The following is a 27618-nucleotide window of genomic DNA, read 5'->3' as shown; positions in this document are numbered from 1 at the left end:
ATGTCTCATCTAGGTCTGCGGATGATTGTACGTTATCTCTTCATCAATGAGAAAGTTCAACCGGTGACCGGCACCATGAAATCCTTAATGGGAAACTATGGTGAGTCTAAAGAGAAGACATCATACTGACGACAAAGTCTATTTCCACCCCTGTGCATTCAGCCTAAGCCTAGGTTCACACAGGGCGGATTTGCCACGGTTCTGCCGCAGCAGATTCGCCCGCGGCCGCTAATCTCGGGATTAGCCAGCCACACGGGACGGCTAATCCGCTGCGGTAAGTCCGGTCGAAGCTGCGGCCGCCGCAGCCGTGGTTTCAAAAGAAGCAGCATGTCTATTTACTTTTGTTTTTTTGTTTGTTTATGTCACGAAAAAGCAACGGAAAAGCAAGCGGCCGGGCCGCTTCAAAGCCGCCGCGGCTTAAACCGCGACGGTTCTCCCGGCGGAACTCTCGCGGTTTTTGCTGCGGCCAAACCGCGAGATTTCCGACAGGAATACACCAAGTGTGAACCCAGCCTTAGGGTGCCTTCGCACGGACGCTAAAATGCTGCGTTTTTTGCTTTATGCGAGAGCGAGTAAAAAAGCAGTTTTATTAAACCAATGTCCTTCAATGGTTTCATTTACATCTGCGATGTGTTCTCCGTTGCGATGCTGCAATAGCAAAAAATTGCGGCATGCTCTATCTTTCGGCTTTCTTTGCCCCTATGCTTCCATATGAAGCCATCATTTGTTCGATTTGGGTGAAAAAAGGCACGACGAAGCACTTTCCAAAGCAGACACACATTTGTTTTTAAAAAAAAACTGCCCGTGTAAAGGCACCCTTATAGTTGCAGTCACTTAAAGCACTACAATATGTTAAGTGGTTGCTCTCACACATGGTAGAGTCTCTTGAACAGTTGCAGGTCTATGTACAGTGTCTTGTTGGGAACCTGCAGGACTGTGCACAAATCTTCCAGGACATCAGGTTGTGCCCAAGATATTGTAGCTAACAGCTCTTGCCTGTACCTTGTGTACCACTATGGGTCTAAAGTAAGATACTTCTTACCAAGCATGCCCTGCCTAAGCATTGTCTGCAGGGTTGCACCAGCATTTTTTATATTGTCCTGGTGCCTCCGAGGGTCTCCTTGACTGCTCTGCCACTACTTTTATCATATCACTTAGCCACAGGGTTGTGGGCTCAGTGACAGAACAATATACAGTGTTCCCCAAAAATAAGACCTATCCTGACAATAAGCCCTACAATGATTTTCAGGAGGGGGTTTAAAATATAAACCCTACCCAAAAATAAGCCCTAGCTATATTACATTAAAAAAGCCATTGAATGGCTCTGATTGGTTCTCGAGTGCCGTGGCTCTCTGGAGGGGGGGGAGTTTGAACCCTTGACGAAGAAGCACTAAGAGAAAACTTGCACCACACGAAAAACGTGTTTTCATGCGATGCAACAGAAAGGAAGGCTCCATAGGAAAACATGTACTACAAAACATAGCAAATCGCGGCAATGTTTAGCAGCCTGCGTTTTTTTTTTTTTTGTCCTTTCTTGCAATGTAACAGTCTATAAAACCTAAAGGTTGTAGCTTCACACAACAGCTGAATTGTGTTCTGATGATTTCTATTTCTAAGGCCTCCTGCACGCGGCTGGATTTGCATTTCGGAACCCGGAGTGGGCATCCGCCTCAGGATTCCACAGCAAATACTGCCCATAGCATGCTATGGAAAAGCGCTTTTTTCCGCAAACAAGCGGAAATCAATTTCAATTTACCATTCGCCAAGGAAATATCACAGCATCCTCTATTTTAGTGTGTTGTCCGCACGGATGACTTCCCTTGCAGTCAACGGAAGCAGTCTGACCCACGGCCCGTTTACAATTAACATTGCCGACAGGTCGCGGTTTCCGCATCATTGCCTAGTGATGGCACAGGAAAATCTGTACTGGGCATGTCTGACAGTGAGCTGTCCGGACCATACACAGCACAGAAAGAGAAAACAAATGACAGGTACACAGGGTCACCAGCTGGGCACAGGGTCGGATTCTGGTGTGGGTCCTGCATCCGGAATCCGACCTGGTTGTGTGCAGCGGGCGTTAAAGTCTCCCTTCATTCAACAAGAACAAAGTGCTTCCAATGGTCTCCAATCACTACTAACACCTCCTGCATTACCTTTGCTCTAGGACTGAGCCGAGGTCGCAGGGTAAAGTGTCGGCTCCAGAGCTGGACCGAGGATGCAGGGAGGGGTCTGACCCAGGGGTGTAAATATAGGGGTGTAGAGGTAGCAATCGCTACCGGGCCCAGGAACCTTAGGGGGCCCAAAGGCCCCCCTGCTATATGCACATGGTAGATAGGGGGCCCTGTTACAGATTTTGCATTAGAGTCCAAGGGCTCCTAGTTACGCCTCTAGTGTGACACACTCAAGTTTGTTTAGGGACGAGCACTTTCTCGTTAACCCCATGCCCAGAAATGCAGTCCCTTCTCTGTCCTTCCTCCTTCTTCAGCACAGCACCATATTCTTAGACCAGTGTTTCGCAACCTTTTCAGCCTTGGGGCATCCCTGGGAATTTTTTTTTTTTTTTTACGGCGCGGCACCCCTACCAAAAGGGGTGTGGTCAGGGGTATGGCTAGGGTGTTGCTTATTACGACATATATGTTTTTTACCTCCATCATTCAAAAAAGGACAGGGCTGTTGGAAAAAACACAAATGGATGAGCGCTGGTGGGCCATTGATATACATTATATTTAAAATTAACACGCTGGGGAATTATATCCTGCAGCACATGTCAATATCCACACGGGTTTTGTGCAGATTGTTTCCTCACTGTGTGGATGATTTTCAAAATTGCATCCACTTTGCTGCTGCAGCTACTATGGATTCCACAACTAATCCGCCCCTTGCAGCAATAGTGTCACCCCCCCCCCACATGTTGGTGGCCCCAGTAGTAATAGTGACCCCTCATATTGGTGGCCCCACTAGCAAAAGCACCACCACCCTCTATATTGGTGGCCCCGGTAGTAATGGCGACCCTCTATATTGGTGGCCCCGGTAGTAATGGTGACCCCCACAGTGGCCTCTGTAATAACTATTGCGGCCCCGGCAGTAATAGGTGACCCCCTATTGCGGCCCCGGCAGTAATAGGTGACCCCCTATTGCGGCCCCGGCAGTAATAGGTGACCCCCTATTGCGGCCCCGGCAGTAATAGGTGACCCCCTATTGCGGCCCCGGCAGTAATAGGTGACCCCCTATTGCGGCCCCGGCAGTAATAGGTGACCCCCTATTGCGGCCCCGGCAGTAATAGGTGACCCCCTATTGCGGCCCCGGCAGTAATAGGTGACCCCCTATTGCGGCCCCGGCAGTAATAGGTGACCCCCTATTGCGGCCCCGGCAGTAATAGGTGACCCCCTATTGCGGCCCCGGCAGTAATAGGTGACCCCCTATTGCGGCCCCGGCAGTAATAGGTGACCCCCTATTGCGGCCCCGGCAGTAATAGGTGACCCCCTATTGCGGCCCCGGCAGTAATAGGTGACCCCCTATTGCGGCCCCGGCAGTAATAGGTGACCCCCTATTGCGGCCCCGGCAGTAATAGGTGACCCCCTATCGCGGCCCCGGCAGTAATAGGTGACCCCCTATCGCGGCCCCGGCAGTAATAGGTGACCCCCTATCGCGGCCCCGGCAGTAATAGGTGACCCCCTATCGCGGCCCCGGCAGTAATAGGATACCCCTGTAGTAATAGCGAACCCTATTGCGGCCCCTGTAGTAATAGCGAACCCTATTGCGGCCCCACTGCAGAGGACACAGGGACAGTGACAGCTGGCCCAGCGGCAGCACACGTGGACACGGACAGTGGGGCTGCTAAAGGGAAGAACACAGCCGACGGGAGCGGGGACAGTACAGGGGAGACGGCCTGAGTTACAGTGGGGACCGCAGGTGGGACAGGACAGCCAGCGGCAGCGGCCCCAGTACAGGGGAGAGTGAAAGGGGGACGCGGAGTTGGGAGACGACTGGTAGTGGCTGTAGCCGCAGTAAAATGCCGTGTGACAGCGGGGAGTGGAGGTGGGACAGGACTGTTGCTGGAAGCGAGGCCAGTGTGTTGTACTGCTCACCTGGCTCCTGTAGCAGCTGCACCTCTCTTAACGCCGCCGCTGCTTTCCCCGACACCCAGGCACACAAGTTTCTGACTGACTGCCAGGACCTGTGAGCCTGATGATGAGCAAAAAGCTTGTGGCCAATCAGCATCAGGTGGCGTCACCCTCCTGTCAATCTTGTCTCCACTAGGACTTCCTGGTGGCGACAAGATACAATAATACTGATGTGATTTCCAGCCAGAGAGCCGCGGCACCCCAGTTGGGAATCACTGCCCTATACTGTGATGTTCCACATTTTCAAAATCACTTCACCCAGGAAGATAGAGCTGCTGTATCTAATTCTATCCAGTGTGGTACAGTCTGCTGAGCTCCCGTGTGTAAGTGTTGCTTCACATCTCCATCGGAACCTCGGCCAGAGGTTCTGACGCAGATCCGACTGAACATACCAGAAGAAAAATCCCTGCATGCAGCACTTTTTCTTCCATCCAAAGGTTGAGCAGCTGAGCGGAATGCGGGCGGACCCTGTTATAATCAGGGGGGTCTGTGCAGAGACTGAACGATTCAGCTACAGAGATTCACCTTTCCTGCTTCCCAAACACAGCAGGAAGGCAGAATCCCCAGCGTAGATGTGAGACCACCCTAAGCCTGTCAGGTTTGATACAGCAGTTCAGCAGACAGCATCGCATATTATGTATGATACTATGTGTGTAAACCACACATCTTCATGCAGTTGCAGCGGCTGAGGAGCGGGCAACTCCTCGAGGAGATGGCGGGGATAAAGATGTCACTCGTCACAGTGGCTCTACCATCCCGTCCCGGCCACCGCTAGGGGGAGACGTCAGGAGTAGAACAAATCAAGGGTTGATGGAGAACTTAGTTTGATCTCACATGACGCCACCGCTCCTTCCTCTGCGGTGAAGCTGGATGATGAAATGAGAGTCCACACACACAGAGTATAGTTGAAAACAAAGCCAGGAATGGTTGGCAATGTTACTTTACTTGGAAAAGTCAACTTCAAACAGTCCAACAATAAATAGGCCATACAACATCACTGGTGCAAGCAAAGTGGGTAGTGAGACAGGGAGGCAGAACCTAGGATGACTATTGGGCCCACAGTCCAAGTTATCTGTGCAGCTCCACTCCTGGAGAAATAACAAACTCTTCTCCACTCTCAACTCTCAACCTGGCAACGCTCATTCTTTCCAGCCGCCGCTCAGCACTGCTCGGTGATCTCCTCTCCTTGGCTTAGTGGGAAGGACTGCTGGGGGTAGTAGTCCCAGGTAAACTCCCAGGACATCGCTTGGCCTCTTCCATTCTCCAACTGCTCTCTCAGACTCACTCTGACCAAATGCCTGAAAAGACTCTCTTGCAGACACATATAAGAAGCATGATCAGGTGACCCATTACTCTGGGCCACTACACTGTGACTAACATGCTGTGCTTTTCTTTGCAGGTTTGGAGTTTTTTGCTGCTGTGGTCATATTTATCCTAATTGCATCATATGCAACCACAAATTATTACACCTTAAGGTAAAGTGTTTTTTTTTCTTTCAAACCTGATTATTAAATATTAGAGATGAGCGAGCCTACTCGGTAAGGCAGTTACTTGAGCAAGCATTGCTCTTCTCGAGTAACTGCTTAGTGATCCGAGCAGGCTCGGGTGGGCTGCGGGGGTGAGCGGGGGGAAGAGAGAGAGATCTCTCTCACTCTTCCTCCCTCTCCGCTCCGCTCCCCCTGCCCCCGGCAGCCCACCCGAGCCTGCTCGAATCACTAAGCAGTTACTCGAGAAGAGCAGGGGGAGCGGAGTGGGGGGAAGAGAGAGGGAGAGATCTCTCTCACTCTTCCTCCTGTTCCGCTCTGCTTCCCCCCGCCCTCCGCAGCCCACCTGAGTCTGCTCGGATCACTAAGCAGTTACTCGAGAAGAGCGATGCTCACTTGAGTAACTGCCTTACTAAATAGGCTCGCTCATCTCTATTAAAAATAAATCAGCTCATCTTAATGGACCCTAAAGCTGCATTTACACACACAGATGATCACTCAAAATTCGTCAGAAACTGACAGTTTTGAGTGATCATTTTTCATAGCTACAAATTGGCTAATCAGCCCTTTATTACTTCATTAGCCTGTATTTAGAGAACAGCGGGTGGTCTGTTCTCTAAATACATCGCTATTGTTCTCCAGCAGGACAGCAGCTGTTAAAGAATGTTATCAGCATTGCTTGTGGAGAATTCGGTGTGTGGTCCCTCTTATCAGGGACGATGGATTTCATGCTTACCTAAAGTCAGCGATGCACAAAAAGTGCAAGATGGGCACACATTTACACACAACTATTATTGCTCAAAAGATAATCGTTGTGTGTAAAAGGGACTTTATGCTCTAGTCACAGATATTCCATCTGTTACTATTGACAAGCGGCCCCTTTATCATGATGGTGATGGCATGTTGCAGCCCCCTGTTTCTGATATCATTAAATATAAAAGTAATATAATTACCTGGTGATCCAATATTCACGGGTTGTGGTGAGATTGCAGATTATTTTGCAGTTATGTAACCAGGCTAAAATAATTTTGCTGTATTTTCTATTTTATTTAATTTACCCCATTCTCACAGTAATTAAAGCAGAATACACAAATACAGATCTAATAGAATAATGCTGCATAAAGGTCTTCTTTACTCTTTGGATTTCCATTGTCTTCTCTCCCTGCAGCCCATCATATGAGCACATCCGAGGTGAGTGCACACCAGGAGATGCTGCTGCCAAAGCGTCCGCCATAATCCCCAAGTGAGTAGTTACAGTACCGACATCCATCGTAGCATTGGCTTTACAGTCTTCCATGGGAAGACATTTCTGTCTTGGCAAGAAATACTTTGCCCATATATTGTTGGCTGCTGAGCTGGGTTACAGCATGGGCTACAGGGGCAAATATCTTGGGGCCTCCATCATTCTTGAACCCACTCTAAATTTCCTCCTTGGTGGCAGGACTGTGAAGTTGATGAGCAAATTTTTCAACTTCTCTATTTTTCCACACTCTGACTATTTCATAAATTCATGTATTCATAAATTGATTATTTCCAACTCCACCCAAAACTGGCTATGACTTCATGACTCCACAGCCCTCGCTGTTGGTTGGTGTGAACTTCACTCTTGGCACCAGCTATGGTATTAGGTTCTGTATAATAATGTATTAGGATACATAATGTGACTTATTTGGGTATGCTATCCGTAATAAGGTAGGTGGGCCTTACACCTATTTTGCCCAGGGGTGACTACTGATGTTACCAGAATCTTCCCAATCTGAATTCTTCTGGTTGATTTCAGATACTCCAGAAATCACAGCATCTTCCTGCAGCTCAGCGATTATTTCTGGGCACAGAATTTTTCCTTGTATAGTTTGCCGTTTGGTACCAATAAAAATGGTAAGTTGCTGGGTTTATAAATAAATTCTCCTATCACATCTCTTTAACCCTAAAGAGGTTATTCAGTTGTAGACTGTTGATGGCCTATCCTCAGGATGGGTCGTCAATAGTAGATTCGCGGGAGTCTGTCAGATTAGCTGTTCCCTTTGCCACTGTGCTTGTGTACTAAGCTGATTTCTGTAGAAAGTAGACAGCTCCGTTCTCACTGCAGTGGCCTGGCTTGGTATTGCAGGCCTAGTTCCCATTGAAATGAATGGGAACTTGCCCTTTAGTACCGTACCAAGCCTGGCCACTGCAGTGGGAAGCGAGCTGTCTGCTTCCAGCAGAAATCAACTTGGTGTACAAGCATACTGATCTGATGAACGATCAGTCGGGGTCCAGTAGACGGACCCAGCCGATCTACTATTGAATGCCTGTCCTGAGTATTGGCCATCAATAGTTCTCAAGTGCATAACCCTGTTAATGACATGACCTAGATTATTACTTAACCACCATGATTAATGATGATTTTCATCTTTCTTCTCTGCATTTCGAGAGCCATGACTTCTTCATTTTTCCATCACTATATAAGTTGAGGTCTAGTTTTTTTATTTTTTTTTAACTGAAAAAGTTGTAATTTTTTAATGGCAACATAGGGTAAATGTAGTGTATTATTTAGTTTCTAACTTTGCTTTGAGGGGGTAGATGGCAAGCCTAGCATTGTATTTTGGTCTTTGTTCTTACAGCAATCATTGTGTGCTAAAAATGACATGATAAGCTTACTCTACGGGCTGTCACGGTTACAGCATTGTTCATGGTTTTCTACATTTGTCCGTTTATATATTTCTGCATAGAAAACAATTAGTTTCTGTGCTGCACTCAAAGACTTCAAAGACCATGACATTTGTATTTTTCTATTGACGAAGCTGTCTGAGAACTAGCAGTTTTCATTCATACCATTTTGAGTAAATTCAACTTTTTGATGACTTTTTTATTGCATTTTGAGAGGTGGATAAAAGAAAAACAACTATTTTGTAATATACAGCTGAAATCTGCAGGTACTGCTCATGTAATCTACCTTCCTACTCACTCCCTTTGCTGGCAGCCTCCTCCACAAGCCCCCTCTTTACAATTTATCCAGCCTCTGATCAGGTCCAACAGCACACCGGTCTAGCACCTTGCAAAAGTTGGTGGGCGCTCCCCTCCTAAATGAGCAAACTACATGTTCTTTTATTTTTTTTTCAGGATTGTCTGCTGATAAAACTAAAGTTAACTTGGAAAACCTCTGTAACCCCTTATGATCACAGCTGTTTGACAGCTCATCCTGCAAAAAAACTACGGTAGCCTTCACACTGCCCCACCGATGGAAACATAAAGTACACTGAATATAACAATGTGTTTTTTATTTTTTGAAAGTAGTAAAGCACTAAAACATCTATAAACCTAGTATCAGCATAATCAAGTTAACATGTCATTTTTACTGTCCGCTTCTCTCCCCTCCCCTCAAAAAAAAGGCATAATTGCATTTTTTTTCCCATTCCACCCCACTTCAGAATTTGTAAAAGTTTTCCAATACATTCTGTGGTGCATTAATTAGTACCATTAAAAAATAAAATTCTATCCTGCAAAAAAACAAACCCTTCTACGGCTATGTTGATGGGAAGATTAAAGTTATGGCTTTTGAAAGACGAGGATGGAAAAAAAAAATCTAAAAACTGCTAAAGCACTAACCATATAAGGTTGTAGGTCTTTATATCACTAAATACTAAGCTGATCTGGTAACGATTTGGGTATATTGAATTTCTTATTCCTTTATTCAGAGGAGCTGATCATGCAGGCACTGGCGCTCACTAATCATTATGACCTGCCCCTGGAGATTGACAGGTAAAGAACAATGCTTTCTCCCTATACAGTGCTGCAAAATACATTGGCGCAAGTAATAAGAAATAAGCGCATCTACAGTTAAACCTTGTATTGAGTGAACATACTGTACTACAGTACAGCCTGGTGCTGCATATTGTCTAGTCTGGTCTGCCCTCTACTGATCACTCTGAGAATTGACTCTGAACTGCTTACAGGAAATACAGTCGGGTTATTATCGGTTATTCTGCAGAACCCAGAAATGTGCTATTTATGTATACATAGTCACAATATATTTAGATGCATTGATTCGGCCTCTAGAGGGTCTTTAGAATATGTCTACATGGGGCAGATTTGTCGTGAATAGAGATGAGCGAATATACTCGTTTCGAGTAATTACTCGATCGAGCACCGCGATTTTCGAGTACTTCCGTACTCGGGTGAAAAGATTCGGGGGGTGGGGGGAGGTGTGGCGGAGCGGGGGGTAGCAGCGGGGAGCAGGGGGGAGCCCTCTCTCTCTCGCAACCCCCCACTCACCCACGGCGCCCGCCGAATCTTTTCGCCCGAGTACGGAAGTACTCGAAAATCGCGGTGTTAGGGAGGAAAAGGGGCATGGACGAGTAGGTTCGCTCATCTCTAGTCAAGAATTTTCAGCGGATTTTCCTTGTGAAAAACCTGCAGCGTTTTCATGGTTAAAATCTGCTTCAAAAAATCCACAACTACTGATGTGGATTTACTGTGGATTTTGCGCAGATTATCTGCGCATTCTTTTTAATCTGCTGTTGAAAACTGCTCTCCAAATCTGCAACTACTGTTGCAGATTTTGGCCTTGCAATTGAAGTCTATGGCAGAAATCCAAACATTGTCTGCACCAAATCTGCTGCAAAAATTGAGATGCTATTTAAATTCCACACTGATGGCCCATTCCATTCTGATTTAGTTCAAATATATACTTATTATAATTTTTTTCCCATTGCGTGCAGACAAGATTTTGAAAATCCCATCCACATTGCTGCTAATGTAAATGCTGTGGATTTTCTGGGTAGAGAATACACACAAAATCCATGGCAAATCCGCCCCCTGTGAACACGGCCTTACAGTGGCCATCAGAGGGCGCACACACTGATGCCAGACTTATAGTAGGCAATTCCAATTCGATGTGATAATCCACATTCATGTCTATTTTCTCTTACATTTCTGTATGTATTCAGACTGCCGTGTCGTCGCTGTGTGGTAGTCGGGAATGGATACCGCATGAAAAATAGTTCCTTGGGTGAGATCATCGATAAATATGACGTGGTCATGCGGTGAGCTAATACTTATATGAAGACTCCTCTGACTTGCTGTTTTCATGCAATTATTAACCAAGGAGGAAGTGAAATTAGGGTCTGGTAATGGGGAGAGGGGGCTCAAGCTCAATTTTAGTTCTGTATGGTCATCACTAGAGATGAGCGAACGTACTCGTCCGAGCTTGATACTCGTTCGAGTATTAGTGTGTTCGAGATGCTCGTTACTAGAGACGAGTACCACGCGATGTTCGAGTTACTTTCACTTTCATCTCTGAGACATTAGCGCGCTTTTCTGGCCAATAGAAAGACAGGGAAGGCATTACAACTTCCCCCTGCGACGTTCAAGCCCTATACCACCCCCCTGCAGTGAGTGGCTGGCGAGATCAGGTGTCACCCGAGTATATAAATCGGCCCCTCCCGCGGCTCGCCACAGATGCATTCTGACATAGCTCAGGGAAAGTGCTGCTGATGCTGGAGCTGCTATAGGGAGAGTGTTAGGAGTGATTTTAGGCTTCAAGAACCCCAACCGTGTGCAGTAGTGTGGAGGCTGCTTTTTGCAGTGTTGCACAATTTTTTTTTTTTGTATATCGGCCGTGCAGAGCATTGCGTCCTCAGTCTGCAGTCATTGTACAGAGTATAGGGCCAGTACTGGTGAGGCAGGGAAAGAGATATTCAGGCTATATACGCAGTGGGCTTTTTCCAAAAAATTGATCGTCGTCATCCCACCAGAGGGAAACAGTATACTTAATATTATACGCTGCCTACAGTATCTATCTGCTGGGGGTTGTAGTCCTAATTAATACGCAGCTAAGCGTTACAGCAGACTTGCGCAAAATTGTTTCCTGGATCTGCTGTCTCTGTTACATGATCGCTGTTATCCCGCCAGAGGGAAACCGTATACATAATATTATACGCTGCCTACAGTATCTATCTGCTGGGGGTTGTAGTCCTAATTAATACGCAGCTAAGCGTTACAGCAGGCTTGCGCAAAATTGTTTCCTGGATCTGCTGTCTCTGTTACATGATCGCTGTTATCCCGCCAGAGGGAAACCGTATACATAATATTATACGCTGCCTACAGTATTTATCTGCTGGGGGTAGTAGTCCTAATTAATACGCAGCTAAGCGTTAGAGCAGGCTTGCGCAAAATTGTTTCCTGGATCTGCTGTCTCTGTTACATGATCGCCGTCATCCCGCCAGAGGGAAACAGTATACATAATATTATACGCTGCCTACAGTATCTGTCTGCTGTATCAGCTCAGCATTTAAAAAAAATAGAAGCAAAATACTTAAGGCCTACTACTGGCCTTTGGCCACTTGACTGCTTCTGCGCTGTGAATTCCACTAGCTCAGTCATACGCACCTACGTCTCACTACAGGCGTGCACAAAATTGTTTCCTGGCTCTGCTGTGCGTTCCGTAAGGGAAGTCAGCCTGCAACCACAGGCCAATAAGCGGCACATTTAATTACAGCGTTCTGTTTCTGCACTACTGGTAATACAGCATGCTGAGGGGTAGGGGTAGGCCTAGAGGACGTGGACACGGGCGAGGACGTGGAGGCCCAAGTCAGGGTGTGGGCACAGGCCGAGCTCCTGATCCAGGTGTATCGCAGCCGACTGCTGCGGGATTAGGAGAGAGGCACGTTTCTGGCGTCCCCATATTCATCTCACAATTAATGGGTCCACGCGGTAGACCTTTATTAGAAAATGAGCAGTGTGAGCAGGTCCTGTCGTGGATGGCAGAAAGTGCATCCAGCAATCTATCGTCCACCCACAGTTCTGCGCCGTCCACTGCTGCAACTCTGAATCCTCTGGCTGCTGCTCCTCCTTCCTCCCAGCCTCCTCACTCCATTACAATGACACATTCTGAGGAGCAGGCAGACTCCCAGGAACTGTTCCCGGGCCCCTGCCCAGAATGGCCAGCAATGGTTCCTCTCCCACCGGAGGAGTTTGTCGTGACCGATGCCCAACCTTTGGAAAGTTCCCGGGGTCCGGGGGATGAGGCTGGGGACTTCCGGCAACTGTCTCAAGAGCTTTCAGTGGGTGAGGAGGAGTAAGTCCGAGGGAGGAGCGCACAGAGGATTCGGAGGAAGAGCAGCAGGACGATGAGGTGACTGACCCCACCTGGTTTGCTACGCCTACTGAGGACAGGTCTTCAGAGGGGGAGGCAAGTGCAGCAGCAGGGCAGGTTGGAAGAGGCAGTGCGGTGGCCAGGGGTAGAGGCAGGGCCAGACCGAATAATCCACCAACTGTTTCCCAAAGCGCCCCCTCGCGCCATGCCACCCTGCAGAGGCCGAGGTGCTCAAAGGTCTGGCAGTTTTTCACTGAGAGTGCAGACTACCGACGAACAGTGGTGTGCAACCTTTGTCGCGCCAAGATCAGCCGGGGAGCCACCACCACCAGCATGCGCAGACATATGATGGCCAAGCACCCCACAAGGTGGGACGAAGGCCGTTCGCCGCCTCCGGTTTGCACCGCTGCCTCTCCCCCTGTGCCCCAACCTGCCACTGAGATCGAACCCCCCTCTCAGGACACAGGCACTACCGTCTCCTGGCCTGCACCCACACCCTCACCTCCGCTGTCCTCGGCCCCATCCACCAATGTCTCTCAGCACACCGTCCAGCCGTCGCTAGCGCAAGTACGCCGCCACGCACCCGCATGCTCAAGCGTTAAACGTGCACATAGCCAAATTTATCAGCCTGGAGATGCTGCCGTATGGGGTTGTGGAAACGGAGGCTTTCAAAGGTATGATGGCGGCGGCGGCCCCGCGCTACTCAGTTCCCAGTCGCCACTACTTTTCCCGATGTGCCGTCCCAGCCCTGCACGACCACGTCTCCTGCAACATTGTACGTGCCCTCACCAACGCGGTTACTGCCAAGGTCCACTTAACAACGGACACGTGGACAAGCACAGGCGGGCAGGGCCACTATATCTCCCTGATGGCACATTGGGTGAATTTAGTGGAGGCTGGGACAGAGTCAGAGCCTGGGACCGCTCACGTCCTACCCACCCCCAGAATTGCGGGCCCCAGCTTGGTGCTGGTATCTGCGGCGGTGTATGCTTCCTCCACTAAACCACCCTCCTCCTCCTCCTACGCAACCTCTGTCTCGCAATCAAGATGTGTCAGCAGCAGCACGTCGCCAGCAGTCGGTGTCGTGTGGTGTGGCAGCACAGCGGTGGGCAAGCGTCAGCAGGCCATGCTGAAACTACTCAGCTTAGGAGAGAAGAGGCACACGGCCCACGAACTGCTGCAGGGTCTGACAGAGCAGACCGACCGCTGGCTTGCGCTAATGAGCCTCCAACCGGGCATGGTCGTGTGTGACAACGGCCATAACCTGGTGGCGGCTCTGCAGCTCGGCAGCCTCACGCACGTGCCATGCCTGGCCCACGTCTTTAATTTGGTGGTTCAGCGCTTTCTGAAAAGCTACCCACGCTTGTCAGACCTGCTCGGAAAGGTGCGCCGGCTCTGCGCACATTTCCGCAAGTCCCACACGGACGCTGCCACCCTGCGCACCCTGCAACATCGGTTTCATCTGCCAGTGCACCGACTGCTGTGCGACGTGCCCACACTGTGGAACTCTACGCTCCACATGTTGGCCAGGCTCTATGAGCAGCGTAGAGCTATAGTGGAATACCAACTCCAACATGGGCGGCGCAGTGGAAGTCAGCCTCCTCAATTCTTTACAGAAGAGTGGCCCTGGTTGGCAGACATCTGCATGGTCCTTGGAAACTTTGAGGAGTCTACCCAGATGGTGAGCGGCGATGCTGCAATCATTAGCGTCACCATTCCTCTGCTATGCCTCTTGAGAAGTTCCCTGCAAAGCATAAAGGCAGACGCTTTGGCTCGGAAACCGAGGCGGGGGAAGACAGTATGTCGCTGGATAGTCAGAGCACCCTCCTGTCTATATCTCAGCGCGTTGAGGAGGAGCATGAGGAGGATGAGGAGGAGGGGGAAGAGACAGCTTGGCCCACTGCTGAGGGTACCCATGCTGCTTGCCTGTCATCCTTTCAGCGTGTATGGCCTGAGGAGGAGGAGGAGGATCCTGAAAGTGATCTTCCTAGTGAGGACAGCCATATGTTGCGTACAGGTACCCTGGCACACATGGCGGACTTCATGTTAGGATGCCTTTCTCGTGACCCTCGCATTACACGCATTCTGGCCACTACGGATTACTGGGTGTACACAATGCTTGACCCACGAGGAGTGTGGGTATAAGGAGAACCTTTCTACTCTCATACCCGAAGAGGAAAGGGGTTCGAGAGTGATGCTATAGCACAGGACCCTGGCGGACAAACTGATGGTAAAATTCCCATCCGACAGCGCTAGTGGCCGAAGGCGCAGTTCCGAGGGCCAGGTAGCAGGGGAGGCGCAGAGATCAGGCAGCATGTACAGCACAGGCAGGGGAACACTCTCTAAGGCCTTTGACAGCTTTCTGGCTCCCCAGCAAGACTGTGTCACCGCTCCCCAGTCAAGGCTGAGTCGGCGGGAGCACTGTAAAAGGATGGTGAGGGAGTACGTAGCCGATCGCACGACCGTCCTCCCTGACGCCTCTGCCCCCTACGACTACTGGGTGTCGAAGCTGGACACGTGGCCTGAACCCGCGCTGTATGCCCTGGAGGTGCTTGCTTGTCCTGCGGCTAGCGTCTTGTCAGAGAGGGTGTTTAGTGCGGCTGGGGGAATCATCACAGATAAGCGTACCCGCCTGTCAACCGACAGTGCCGACAGGCTTACACTCATCAAGATGAACAAAGCCTGGATTTCACCAGACTTCTCTTCTCCACCAGCGGACAGCAGCGATACCTAAACAATACGTAGGCTGCACCCGCGGATGGAAGCATTGTTCTCTATCACCATCAAAAACGTGGACCTTTTAGCTTCATCAATCTGTGTATAATATTCATCCTCCTCCTGCTCCTCCTCCTGAAACCTCACATAATCACGCCGAACGGGCAATTTTTCTTAGGCCCACAAGGCTCAGTCATATAATTTTTGTAAACAATTTTTATACGTTTCAATGCTCATTAAAGCGTTGAAACTTTCACCTGAACCAATTTTTATTTTAACTGGGCTGCAGTTACAAATTAAGCCACATTAACCAAAGCGATTAATGGGTTTCACCTGCCCTCTTGGTTGGGCATGGGCAATTTTTCTGACGTACATTAGTACTGTTGGTACACCAATTTTTTGGGGCCCTCGCCTACAGTGTAATCCAATTAATTTTTTGCCCACCTGCATTAAAGCTGACGTTACATCAGCTGTGCTGGGCACTGCAATGGGATATATTTATGTACCGCCGGTGGGTTCCAGGGAGCCACCCATGCTGTCGGTCCACAGGGAGTTGTAACTGCATGTGTCTACTTCTAAAGAACCCCAGTCTGACTGGGGCATGCAGTGTGGGCCGAAGCCCACCTGCATTTAACATGACATTACCTCAGCTGGGATGGGCAATGCAATGGGATATATTTATTTACTGCCAGTGGCTTCCTGGCACCCACCCATGCTGTGGGTCCACAGGGAGTTGTAACTGCATGTGTCCACTTCTAAAGAACCCCAGTCTGACTGGGACATGCAGTGTGGGCCGAAGCCCACCTGCATTTAATCGGACGTTACCTCAGCTGTGATGGGCACTGCAATGGGATACATTTATGTACAGCCGGTGGGTTCCAGGGAGCTACCCATGCTGTGGGTGCACACGGAATTCCCATTGCGGAGTTGTACCTGCCTGTGACTATTTATAAAAAACCGCGGTCTGACTGGGGCATGCAGACACCTTGACAGAATGAATAGTGTGTGGCACATAGGTTCCCCATTGCTATGCCCACGTGTGCAGCTCCTGATGGCGGTGGCACAGGATTATATTTCTCATTGCTTCTGTACAGCATTGTGGGCTATCACCCCGCCCCTTTTAAAGAGGGTCGCTGCCTAACCGTGCCAACCCTTTGCAGTGTGTGCCTGCGGTTCCTCCTCATGGCAGACGCACTTATAAATAGACATGAGAGTGGTGTGGCATGAGTGCAGCTGAAGGCTGCGCAGGGACACTTTGGTGTGTGCTGCGGACACTGTGCCGTGCGGGGGTGGGGGGGGGGGGGGTGGGCAGCATGTAACCCAGGAGAAGTGGCAGCGGAGTGTCATGCAGGCAGTGATTGTGCTTTGTTGGAGGTAGTGTGGTGCTTAGCTAAGGTATGCATTGCTAATGAGGGCTTTTCAGAAGTAAAAGTTGTTGGGGGGGGGGGGGCACTCTTGCCGCTATTGTGGCTTAATAGTGGGACCTGGGAACTTGAGATGCAGCACAACATGTAGCCCCTCGCCTGCCCTATCTGTTGCTGTGTCGTTCCTATCACTTTCTTGAATTGCCCAGATTTTCACAAATGAAATCCTTAGCGGAGCATAGGTCATATACAAAAATGCTTGGGTCGCCCATTGACTTCAATGGGGTTCGTTACTCGAAACGAACCCTCGAGCATCGCGATAATTTCGTCCCGAGCATTTTGGTGCTCGCTCATCTCTAGTCATCACTAACCCCCCTTCCCCCCCTTCTTTAATCTAGAAGTAACGAATTACTATTTTCGTTAATCAGGTTTACTGACAGGTTTCAGGATGTTAGACTGTTAATAAATAACAGTCTGCTTTTGATATATAAAGTATCACTGACTCTGAAAGCCTTTGTTACATAAACTTCACCTAATGTAATCTGTTTAGAGAGACAATAGCTGGGGGTATTTGCCAAGACTGTGAAAGAACTTGTCACTGAATGAAGTAACCTCAAACATTAGACAAGAGCTTCCTCAGGAACTGTAATTAAGTTGTCAAATATATTTAAGGTAGAGATGACTAACAAAACTACAAGGATTCCGGAAGTATGTTGTTGTGTATGAGGGTGATGATTATTCAAGGGATGTCACTCTGATGCTCATCTACAGTAGATATAAAAAGTCTACCCACCCCTGTTGAAATATCATCAGGTTTTTTTCATGTTTAAAAAGATGAATCATTTCAGAATTCTTTCCGCCTTCAATGTGACCCGTTATCGGTACAAATCCTTTAAAAACAAACTGAAATCATCTAGGTTGGAAAAACATATAAAAATAACAAAACTGAAATAATGCAGCTGCATAACTGTTAGCACCCTCTTATATTTGGGGGTGTGGTTGGTTCAGAATTGGCCAATCACATTTAAACTCATGATAACTAGTAGTCAGCACTCCGCTGCCATTATATACAGGGATTCTGATCTCCCCCATATAAAGTTCAGCTCTTCTAGGAGGATTTTCCTGACATGTTCTTAGTTAGCCTGTAAAGAGCTTACAGCACATCAAAGGGATCTGAATGCTGAAGGGTATCAGTCAGGAGAAGAGGGCCAAAACAAAAAAACATTCCCATGGAACACAGTGAAGACGGCATCAAGAAGTGGATTAAATTTGGCACAACAGTGACCTTACCAAGAACTGACGTCCCTCAAAAATTAATGAAAAGACCAGAAATCGTAACTCCTTTATTTATCAATCGACGTCGCTGTATGAGGGCTTGTTTTTTGCAGGAGGAGTTGTATTTTTCAATGGTGCTATTTAATGTACCACATAATGAATGTACTGAAAAACTTTAAAAAAAATTCTAAGTGGAGTAAAATGAAAAAAAAAAAAAAAACACCTTCCACCATGTTTTGGTGCATCTTGTTTCTACGGCCCACAAACTGCAACAAAAATGACATGATAACTTTATTCTATGGGTCAGTACAATTCCTATGATACCAAACTTAGGGCGCCCACCCACTGGCGTTTGCGATTTTCGCGCGTGAAAAACGCAGCGTTTTCCACGGCATTTTCGCGGCTTTTCCGTTAATTCCATTGACATTCATGGGTGCATTAAGAGAAAAATATGGACACATATGCAACTGACAGTTCCTATGTTAAAAATTGCAACGGACCGGAAAAAAAAACGCCAGTGGACAGGAGCACATTCAATACTAATTGCTCTTGAGAAAAAACGCAAAACGCAAAGGAAAAAAAATCGCCAGTGGGTGGGCGCCCTTATATAGTTTTTTTTTTTTTCTTTTTTTCAAAGACCTTTCATGTTTTACAATTATTTTTTGCTGCCAGCTTCTGCGTGCAATAACTTTATTTTTCTGTCAACATAATTGTAAGAGGGCTCATTTTTTGCAGGGCATCCTGTAGTTTGCATTGGTACCATTTTGGAATACATATGACTTTTTGTTCGCTTTTTATTGCATTTTTACAGGGTGAACAAAAAAGCGCATTTCTGGCGTTCTTCATTTTTTAATTTTTCGGACAATGTTCAAAGTGCTGGGTACATAATGTGTTACTTTGATTTTTACATTTTTTTTACATATTTAGTAAGACTTTTTGTTTTGACGTTGACTTGTTTTTCAGTCTCCAGAAGGGACAACAACTTGCGATGCTTTAATTGCTCCTGTAGCGGGGGCCTTACGGGAGCCTCGAACCGGGAGATTTTAATGCTACTGTCAGAATTGATTATACGGACTGTGGAGTAGGGGGTAAGATGGAAGCCTTTTTCTAACAGGACAAACATCCAAGCCCAGATATGTTTTGCCAAAACCTACATCAAGTCTCCCAGAAGTATGTGGAGAACATGTTATGGTCTGATGAGACCAGGGTTGAACCTTTTGGCCATAATTCCAAAAGTTATGTTTGGCACAAAGCCAACACTGCGCATCATCAAGAGAACACCATACCCCCAGCAAAGATGGTGGAGGCAGCATTATGCTTTGGGGCTGTTCTGCCGCTGGAACTGGAGCTTTAGTAAAGGTGGAGGGAATTATGAACCGTTCTAAATATTAGTCCATTTTGGCACAAAACCTGAAGGCCTCTGCTAAAAAGCTGAAGACGAAGAGGAATCTTACCTTTCATCATGACAATGACCCAATGCATACCTCCAAATCAACCACGGAATGACCTAACCAGAAGATCACAGTTTTGGAATGACCCAGCCAGAGCCCAGACCTGAATCCCATTGAAAATCTGTGGGTTGACCTGAAGAGGGCGCTACACACAAGATGCCCTCGCAATCTGACAGATTTGGAGCGCTTCTGCAAGGAAGAGTGGGCAAAGATTACCCAGTCAAGATGTACCATGCTGATCGACACCTACCCAAAAAGACTGAATGCCGTAATAAAGTCAAAGGGTGCATCAACAAAGTATTAGTTTTAGGACGTGGATATTTATGCAACTACAATATTTTTAGTTTTCTTTTATAAATTTTCCACCCGACAAGATTTCAGTTTGTTTGTTTTTCAATGGAATTGTACAGATATCTGGGCACATAATGATGGAAATATATCTGACATGACTCATCTTGCTCAGTTTTTTTTAACCTGCCGAAAACCTGTCATTTTAACAGAGATGTGTCGACCTTTTATACCCACTGTATATGTTATGTTGTAGATCTATTGCTTCTGAGTACAATGATGAGCCCTCTCTCTCCTCAGAAAGTTGATTCTAATGTTACAATTCAAAAATAATGGTGTTGCTGTTCGACTGAAGGCTATGGAAAGATTGGCCACTAGAGATGAGCGACCATACTCGGTAAGGCAATATACTCGAGAGAGCATCGCCTTTTTCGAGTACCTGCTGGCTCATCCCTGAAGATTCAGGGGGGCCGTGGGGTTGAGCGGGGGGTTGTAGAGGGGATTGGGAGGGAGAGAGAGAGGTATCTCAGTTACTCTCCTCCCCGCTCCCCCTCACTGCCCCGCGCCGCCTTACCGAGTATGCTCGCTCATCTCTATTTGCCACTGCAGAATTACAAATTCAAAATTTACAATTTCCAAGAGGATTCAAACCTTTGTTTTATCTTACATTCTATGTCAAAAGGAGATCATGTGACTCATCCCATTTATATTAATTACACTCGCTGACAAAAATGTTGAATTCTTGCAAAACTCTGCATGCAGTTATCTCTCAGGCAGATGCAGAAGGGTTTCTCTTTAGCTTGCCTTATTTATGTGGCACAATTATCCTGCAAACTGCTCATTAGTTTGAGTGGTTTGCATGATAATTCTTAGGGCTCCTACGCACTTGCAATTGCGATATCGCTGCATTTTTAACAATGCGTTAAAAGGCTTGCAATTTTTTTTGTGTGATGCGTTTTTAACATTAGAAAGTCCTATTGACATTCGCGTTAAAAAAACACAGCTATATCACAATTGCAATTGTTAAGGAGCCCTTAGGTGTGTAAACATATGCAATGATCGAATGAGCAGCCATAAATCACTGATTGGATCTTTCATGACGACCTAAAAAAACCGACCTAAAAACCATTCTTGATCTGCTGCATTGGCCTGTGTAAACAGGCAGTCGTACATCTACGAACAGCTGCCTGTTTACTGTGAATGAAGGTGAGTGGCCAATAGTTTTTTTTCCTTTATGGATTAAGATAAAAAACTTTCTGCACTGTGATATCACAATCAAAATAAAATTAGTTGAATCTGTATATAAGTGATATGGTCTGATTAGACTTAGTCTTGCCCCTAAAGGCAGTAAAAGTGCTTCCCATGTAGCCCTATAAAAATGCTCTGAGCCTACTTTTCAGTAGTGTGGTTCTTGTTGGGAGACCCCGGTCTACTAGACATGCCTCTACAATGTACTTGAAGGCATTTTGCTCAGTTAGCAGACTCTGAGAGCCATCATTGGAATAAAAGAAGCAGGATAGTCATTTTGACAAATTGCCTGCCCTATAGGTGGCTCTGACCAAAGCTGTTATAAGTTGTTGGAAGTAATGGTTATGTGAGGGATGCACACTTGACAAACAGACTCCGGACTGCCAAGACAGACCACGAGTAGAGTGAACTGTTTTATCTGCTGAGCGGATCCAACAGTGATACCTTTCTCTGTCTGCCCGGATCATTTCCAGGTGCTCAGCAGAAGGAAATTTGGTGTCCCCGCTTCCATTATATGTCCTACCATTAGCACTGCAACACTGTCGCCTTTGTTTACAGTGATGTCGTGAAGGAGAAAGCTGGATTGCTACAAATTGGAACAGTATTCTCTTTATCAACAAATCCAGGTTCTGTTTGGGAGCTGATGACTGTCATGTCCGAGTAGAGGCCTCATGGAGATCTAGTCAATCCAACTTTGCTGTGGAGCAACACATGGCCCCAACTGCTGGTGACCTGGGGAGCCATCACATACGATAGTAACCCCTAGTAGTGCTACGAGGGACCCTAACGGCTCAGTAATATGTGCCAGAAAGCCTGCAGCCACAAGTGTTGCCTCCCATGGCAGGACTTCCATCAGGCATTTTCCAGCAAAATAATGCTCGGCTGCACAGCAGAAGGGTGTCTAAGGAATGCCTTAACCAGGTTGCCACACTTCCTTGGCCTGCCCGGTTGGCAGATTTATCGCTGATCAGGCATTTATGAGACCTGCTGGAATGCCAGCTTTGGCAGCCTACAAGTGTGCAGGATCTAGAAGCCTAGTTGCAACATCTGTAGGCAAATGAGCCACAGTATACAGTAATGAAAGCCGTCCGCATGGAATCTGCCTAGACACAGAGCAATTGATTTCCACTCGTGGGCAGGAAAAACACGCTTTTCCATAGCATGCTATTGAAGGTATTGCTGCGGAATCCGGAGGCGGACGCCCGCTCCTGATTCCACAATTCAGATCTGGCCGTGTGCAGGCAGCCTTACATTTACACATATAAAGTTTCAACCGATTTCAGCAATTCCTTCTTAGTGCGTTTTTTTTTGTTGTCAAGGAGTATATCATCTCTTTTTGCCTCCTCATCTGAACTATATGATTTGTCCACAGGTTGAACAATGCTCCGGTCCATAAATATGAGAAAGATGTTGGCAGTAAGACCACATTACGCTTGTTTTACCCAGAATCTGCACACTTCAACCTAATTTTGGATAATAATCCAGAGACCCTAATGGTGCTTGTACCCTTCAAGAGTCTGGACCTGAAATGGCTGATAACCATCCTGAAGGATGAGAAGAGGGTACGTTATCATATCAGAGAACCCTGTAAGGTTTATTACACAACTGTGACTAGATAAGGCCCTATTGCTGACCTGCTATATGGGTGCTGGCTGGATACTACATGAATTAAGGGAGTAGCACCAAAGTATATACTCATACATGGCACCATCTTTATTGACCTTCTGATTGGGCACATCAGGAGAATTGACTACCTCCTGTTATGGCTAAGCTGTAGAGGAAGGGAGCATGAAATGTTGCACTAAAGTATGCAGTTTATTTACACAGATACATTGTGCATGCAGACCAACCTTATTGCCCAACCCTCATGCTTGCATTTGCAACTGCTGAGCTGAGCGTGCCAAAGTGGGGGAGACAATGGGGATTGCAAGATGGTTGTCACGGGTGGTTCTGAAATCGTTCCAGACAATGACGGAAACGATGCTCTGCTCAGTTGTCGCACAGTGGCACAAATAACGTATCAGAATACGTTTAAACCGAACAGTCTATTTTGTCACCGGTGATGCCAGTACTCCAATCTGAACTCTTAAATTGAACGATTGTGAAATCGCTTGACACAAGTCCAGTAGCTTGTCTTAAGTAAAACTGTGTGCTCCCAGTTTACTAAGTTTTAAAATGAACAGTTGTAATACACTTAGATTTGCAGCGTTACAAGGGTTTAGCAGAGCCGAAAATGATGCTGTTAATCAACATGGTGAAAACAGTAGAATTGCAACTAAACACTTTTCTTCAATGCTCTCTCTATTTCTCTAGAGGTTACTCAGTAATGATTCCCCACAGCTTTAACTATCTGATGGACTTACTAGAAGTGTAAGATGCAGGTGATGGATGAGAGTTGTAATGGTCTCTGAACTAATCCTGGCTGTGAATTCACTGGGTAGTTTGATTCCCTGTTTTAGTGGAATGATGACCTCCAACTCTTTTCTCTTCACTTCTGGCAGAACAAGGGAGCAGAAAGCACCTCACTACCCAAGGAAGGCTTGCTGAATCACTTCATGCTCGGCTCCACTTCTGACACACCTCCTCCGACTCGCTGCAGTCTTTCCTCACGACTCCATACCTCCTCCTCCTTCACTTCCTCTCTCTTCCCACACTTTTCTTTTCTCCTCCCCCTCTACATAGAGATCTATACTAATGTTTCCCACTCTGGACCCACCCACCAATCAGTGGAGGTGTGACATACAGCCAATAGGCAACTAGCTACCGTGTTTCCCTGAAAGTAGGTCCTACCCAGATAGTAAGACCTACCAGGTTTTAGGGGGAGGCTTGAAATATAAGTCCTCCTCCTAAAATAAGACCTAGCTAACAAGCCCCTCCCCCCCCAATTAGTTCTCAGCTGGTCTGCGGCATCCTGATGGTTTTTTGGCGGCGCTGCAGCAAACTGCAGAGTCCTCCCCGTCTGCCATCTCAGCTTCTGCTGTTGAAGGGGCTTTGAATACCCCGCCTTCAGCAAAGTGAGCGCTGTGATTGGCTTTATTCGAGCGCCAGCAGCCAATCACAGCCGGCGCTCGATGAGCCAATCACAGCCACTCAGTGAGTGACATCACAAGAAGAGTTGGCTCCAATATACTCAAAACCATAAAAATAAGCACAGATGCTCCCACCCTTGGACAGATGTTGTCCCCACACTTTTACCACCTGCTTTTCCTGCTTTGGTTTTCATCAGTGCAGCCATTCAAGGTGTATATGTTGCATGTAACAGTTTGCAATAAATTTCCCACTTGTGTTACTGGCAACTGTTATAACATCATATCAACTGCAACACTAAGTATGTATAATACTACAATAGTTTTTCCTGGAAAACACCTTTATGACCTATCATCAGGATAGGTCATCAATAGTAGATCGGCCGGGGTCCTGTAAGGGGAGGTGATGATCACTGTAAAATACTCAATAGAGAGCTTTTGGATTTCTGTTTTAAGTAGGTCGTCTGACCTGATCTTGGATTATTAATGTGATTTTTATTTATTATTGTTTTTGGCAACCATTTTGCTTAGTCACAAGTCTTTCTGAGCCTTTTAATTGGTCACGTGGGTAATTTAAACTGAGTGTGTGAGTACTGTTTGCTATGGCTACAGCCTGCCTCACATGACCGTATGCGTTTTTACATTCTTCCCTATGCACGGTACTATCGCATGAATGAATAATTTGCTGCGATCGAGTCCTGAACTTTTGCTACATATTTTCAGCCATTCACACGGGCCGCTGCTGCGTATTGGCAAAAATATACGTAAAAATATACGTAGAAGTGCCATCGATCGCTGTAAAATGTTCGGAATTAGCAATAATGCTTATATCGGGCCAGCTGTGTTCTTTTCCCAGCATTGTACGCCGGGTGACTCCCTTCTCTCCCTTTTTTCTGCTTCCATTGAAGTCTATGGGAGCTTCCTGCGTATCCTAGCAAAAGAAAAGGGTAAGAGCAAAAGAAAAGGGTAAGACCTATCTTTTAACTTGGGTGTAAAATCGGCGTCCAAAAATGGCCGCGTATGTTTTTGTTTTTTTTTTCGTTTTTTTTTCTCCCAGGGTGTAAAAAGCGTTTATCTGAATGAATACATTGGAATCCAAAGCTTCCGATGGTTGCGATTTTCGGTCAATTTTTTTTCTCATGCAGCTAAATACCTGCATAAATATGGTCATGTGAATAAGGCCGAAGGCTGTATTAACACTGCCAATAGCGAATCAAACCCAAGATTCTAAGGTGAGAATTGCATCACACAAAACTTAGACACCATGTCCGTATTCTGTGGGACACTGCACATTTGCATTTATTATTCTCGTGTGAGACTCGCATGAAAATCGGACATGCTGTGGATTTTCTGTCTTGTTGCATAGCTGCAAGAGAAAAATTTCCTGTGCAAATAGGCCCATTGTAAATAATGCGTTCTGTTTTTGTGCCAGTTCTGTGCATCTTGCAATGCACAAATCTCAGACGAGAGCAACATGACAGCTTGAAACACATCAGAACGCTTTTCATTGCAACTATATAATAATAGTCCAAGTATACAGCTAGCTGTGCTGCACCGTGCCCAAATAATACCACAGCTAATGCAATGAAGGGGACAACCCACTAGTGAGGAAGTTTAGAGCAAGTTGTAGGTGTATGGGAAAGGGTTATTGAAATGCTGGAGGCCCTGGGTGGTATTCCCATGCTGTGTTTTATGAAGTTGTTGATATTTCTATGTGTTGCAGGTTCAGATCTTTTGGTGTTGCAGGTTCAGATCTTTTGTTCTTGCAGATTATAAAAGGTTTTTGGAAAAAGCCACCATTGATCTGGAACGTGAGGCATGAGAACATCCGAATCTTGAACCCATATTTCATGATGTTTGCAGCCACAGCACTCCTAGACTACAGAAAACCCAAGAAGACATGGACAGTAAGTGGCTGACAGATGGATGTATAGAAAGCTTCCTGCAGTGAGGAGTGCTCACCAGTCTTCTATGATTCCAGAAACCCACCACTGGCATGATAGCCATCTCCTTTGCCATTCACTTTTGTGACCAGGTACACATAGCAGGATTTGGATATCCATCACCAAGCAAAAAAAGACAGCCAATCCACTACTATGACAAAGGGACCTTAAAGTTTATGGAAGTGAGTGTGCAATACCATTTTATTATGAATACTAATCTCACAGATAACTCAATAAGAGCATCCTTTCAGGTAACAATGAAGATCCCCCATCATATCCCTCTACAGCACATCAAACAGTGTGAAATATAGTTCTCCAATCCATTATACTCTGTAGTATTCTCCATAGGAGCTGTATTATAGTAGTTATATTCTTGTACATAGGGGACAGTATTATAGTAGTTATATTCTTGTACATAGGAGGCAGTATTATAGTAGTTATATTCTTGTACATAAGAGACAGTATTATAGTAGTTATATTCTTGTACATAGAGGGCACTATTATAGTAGCTATATTCTTGTACATAGGAGGCAGTATTATAGTAGTTATATTCTTGTACATGGGACGTAGTATTATAGTAGTTATATTCTTGTATATAGGAGCAGTATTATAGTAGTTATATACTTGTACATAGGGGGACAGTATTATAGTAGTTATATTCTTGTACATAGGGGACAGTATTATAGTAGTTATATTCTTGTACATGGGAGGTAGTATTATAGTAGTTATATTCTTGTACACAGGGGGCAGTACTATAGTAGTTATATTCTTGTACACAGGGGGCAGTACTATAGTAGGTATATTCTTGTACACAGGGGGCAGTACTATAGTAGGTATATTCTTGTACATAGGAGGCAGTATTATAGTAGTTATATTCTTGTACATAGGAGCAGCATTATAGTAGTTATATTCCTATACATCGGGGCAGTATTACAGTAGTTATATTCTTGTACATAGGGAGCAGTATTATAGTAGTTATATTCTTGTACATAGGGAGCAGTATTATAGTAGTTATATTCTTGTACATAGGGAGCAGTATTATAGTAGTTATATTCTTGTACATAGGGAGCAGTATTATAGTAATTATATTCTTGTACATAGGAGGACAGTATTATAGTAGTTATATTCTTGTACATCAGGGGCAGTATTATAGAAGTTATACTCTTGTACATAGGGGGCAGTATTATAGTAGTTATATTCTTGTATATAACGGGGCAGTATTACAGTAGTTATATTCTTGTACATAGGGAGCAGTATTATAGTAGTTATATTCTTGTACATAGGGGGCAGTATTATAGTAGTTATATTCTTGTACATAGGGGCAGTATTATAGTAGTTATATTCTTGTACATAGGGGCAGTATTATAGTAGATATATTCTTGTATATAACGTGGCAGTATTATAGTAGTTATATTCTTGTACATATGAGGCAGTATTATAGTAGTTATATTCTTGTGTATATAACGGGGCAGTATTTTAGAGGTTATTGAATGGTGAATGTGCTGTCATGTAATTTGTCCTTTTATATATTTTACCAGACATCAGGACATAAGATTCCCCTTGAAGCCATTGCAATCAAAAACCTTATCCAACACAACGTCATTCACAATCTAACTTATTTTTGA

At 46.1% G+C, this 27618-nt stretch overlaps 1 protein-coding gene across 1 annotated transcript; it reads left to right on the top strand.

The window, feature by feature from the left end:
* On the top strand, positions 1-27618 carry LOC136571732 (CMP-N-acetylneuraminate-beta-galactosamide-alpha-2,3-sialyltransferase 4-like). Its single transcript, XM_066572366.1, has 10 exons — positions 1-100; positions 5524-5599; positions 6777-6851; positions 7389-7486; positions 9286-9349; positions 10537-10632; positions 22397-22586; positions 25820-25957; positions 26032-26175; positions 27532-27618. The coding sequence occupies exons 1-10, from the start codon at positions 1-3 to the stop codon at positions 27616-27618; spliced, it is 1068 nt and encodes a 355-aa protein (XP_066428463.1).

The sequence above is a fragment of the Eleutherodactylus coqui genome, chromosome 6, assembly GCF_035609145.1.
Source record: "Eleutherodactylus coqui strain aEleCoq1 chromosome 6, aEleCoq1.hap1, whole genome shotgun sequence".
Classification (NCBI taxonomy): Eukaryota; Metazoa; Chordata; class Amphibia; order Anura; family Eleutherodactylidae; genus Eleutherodactylus; species Eleutherodactylus coqui.
This window is presented reverse-complemented; position numbering and strand designations above follow the sequence as displayed.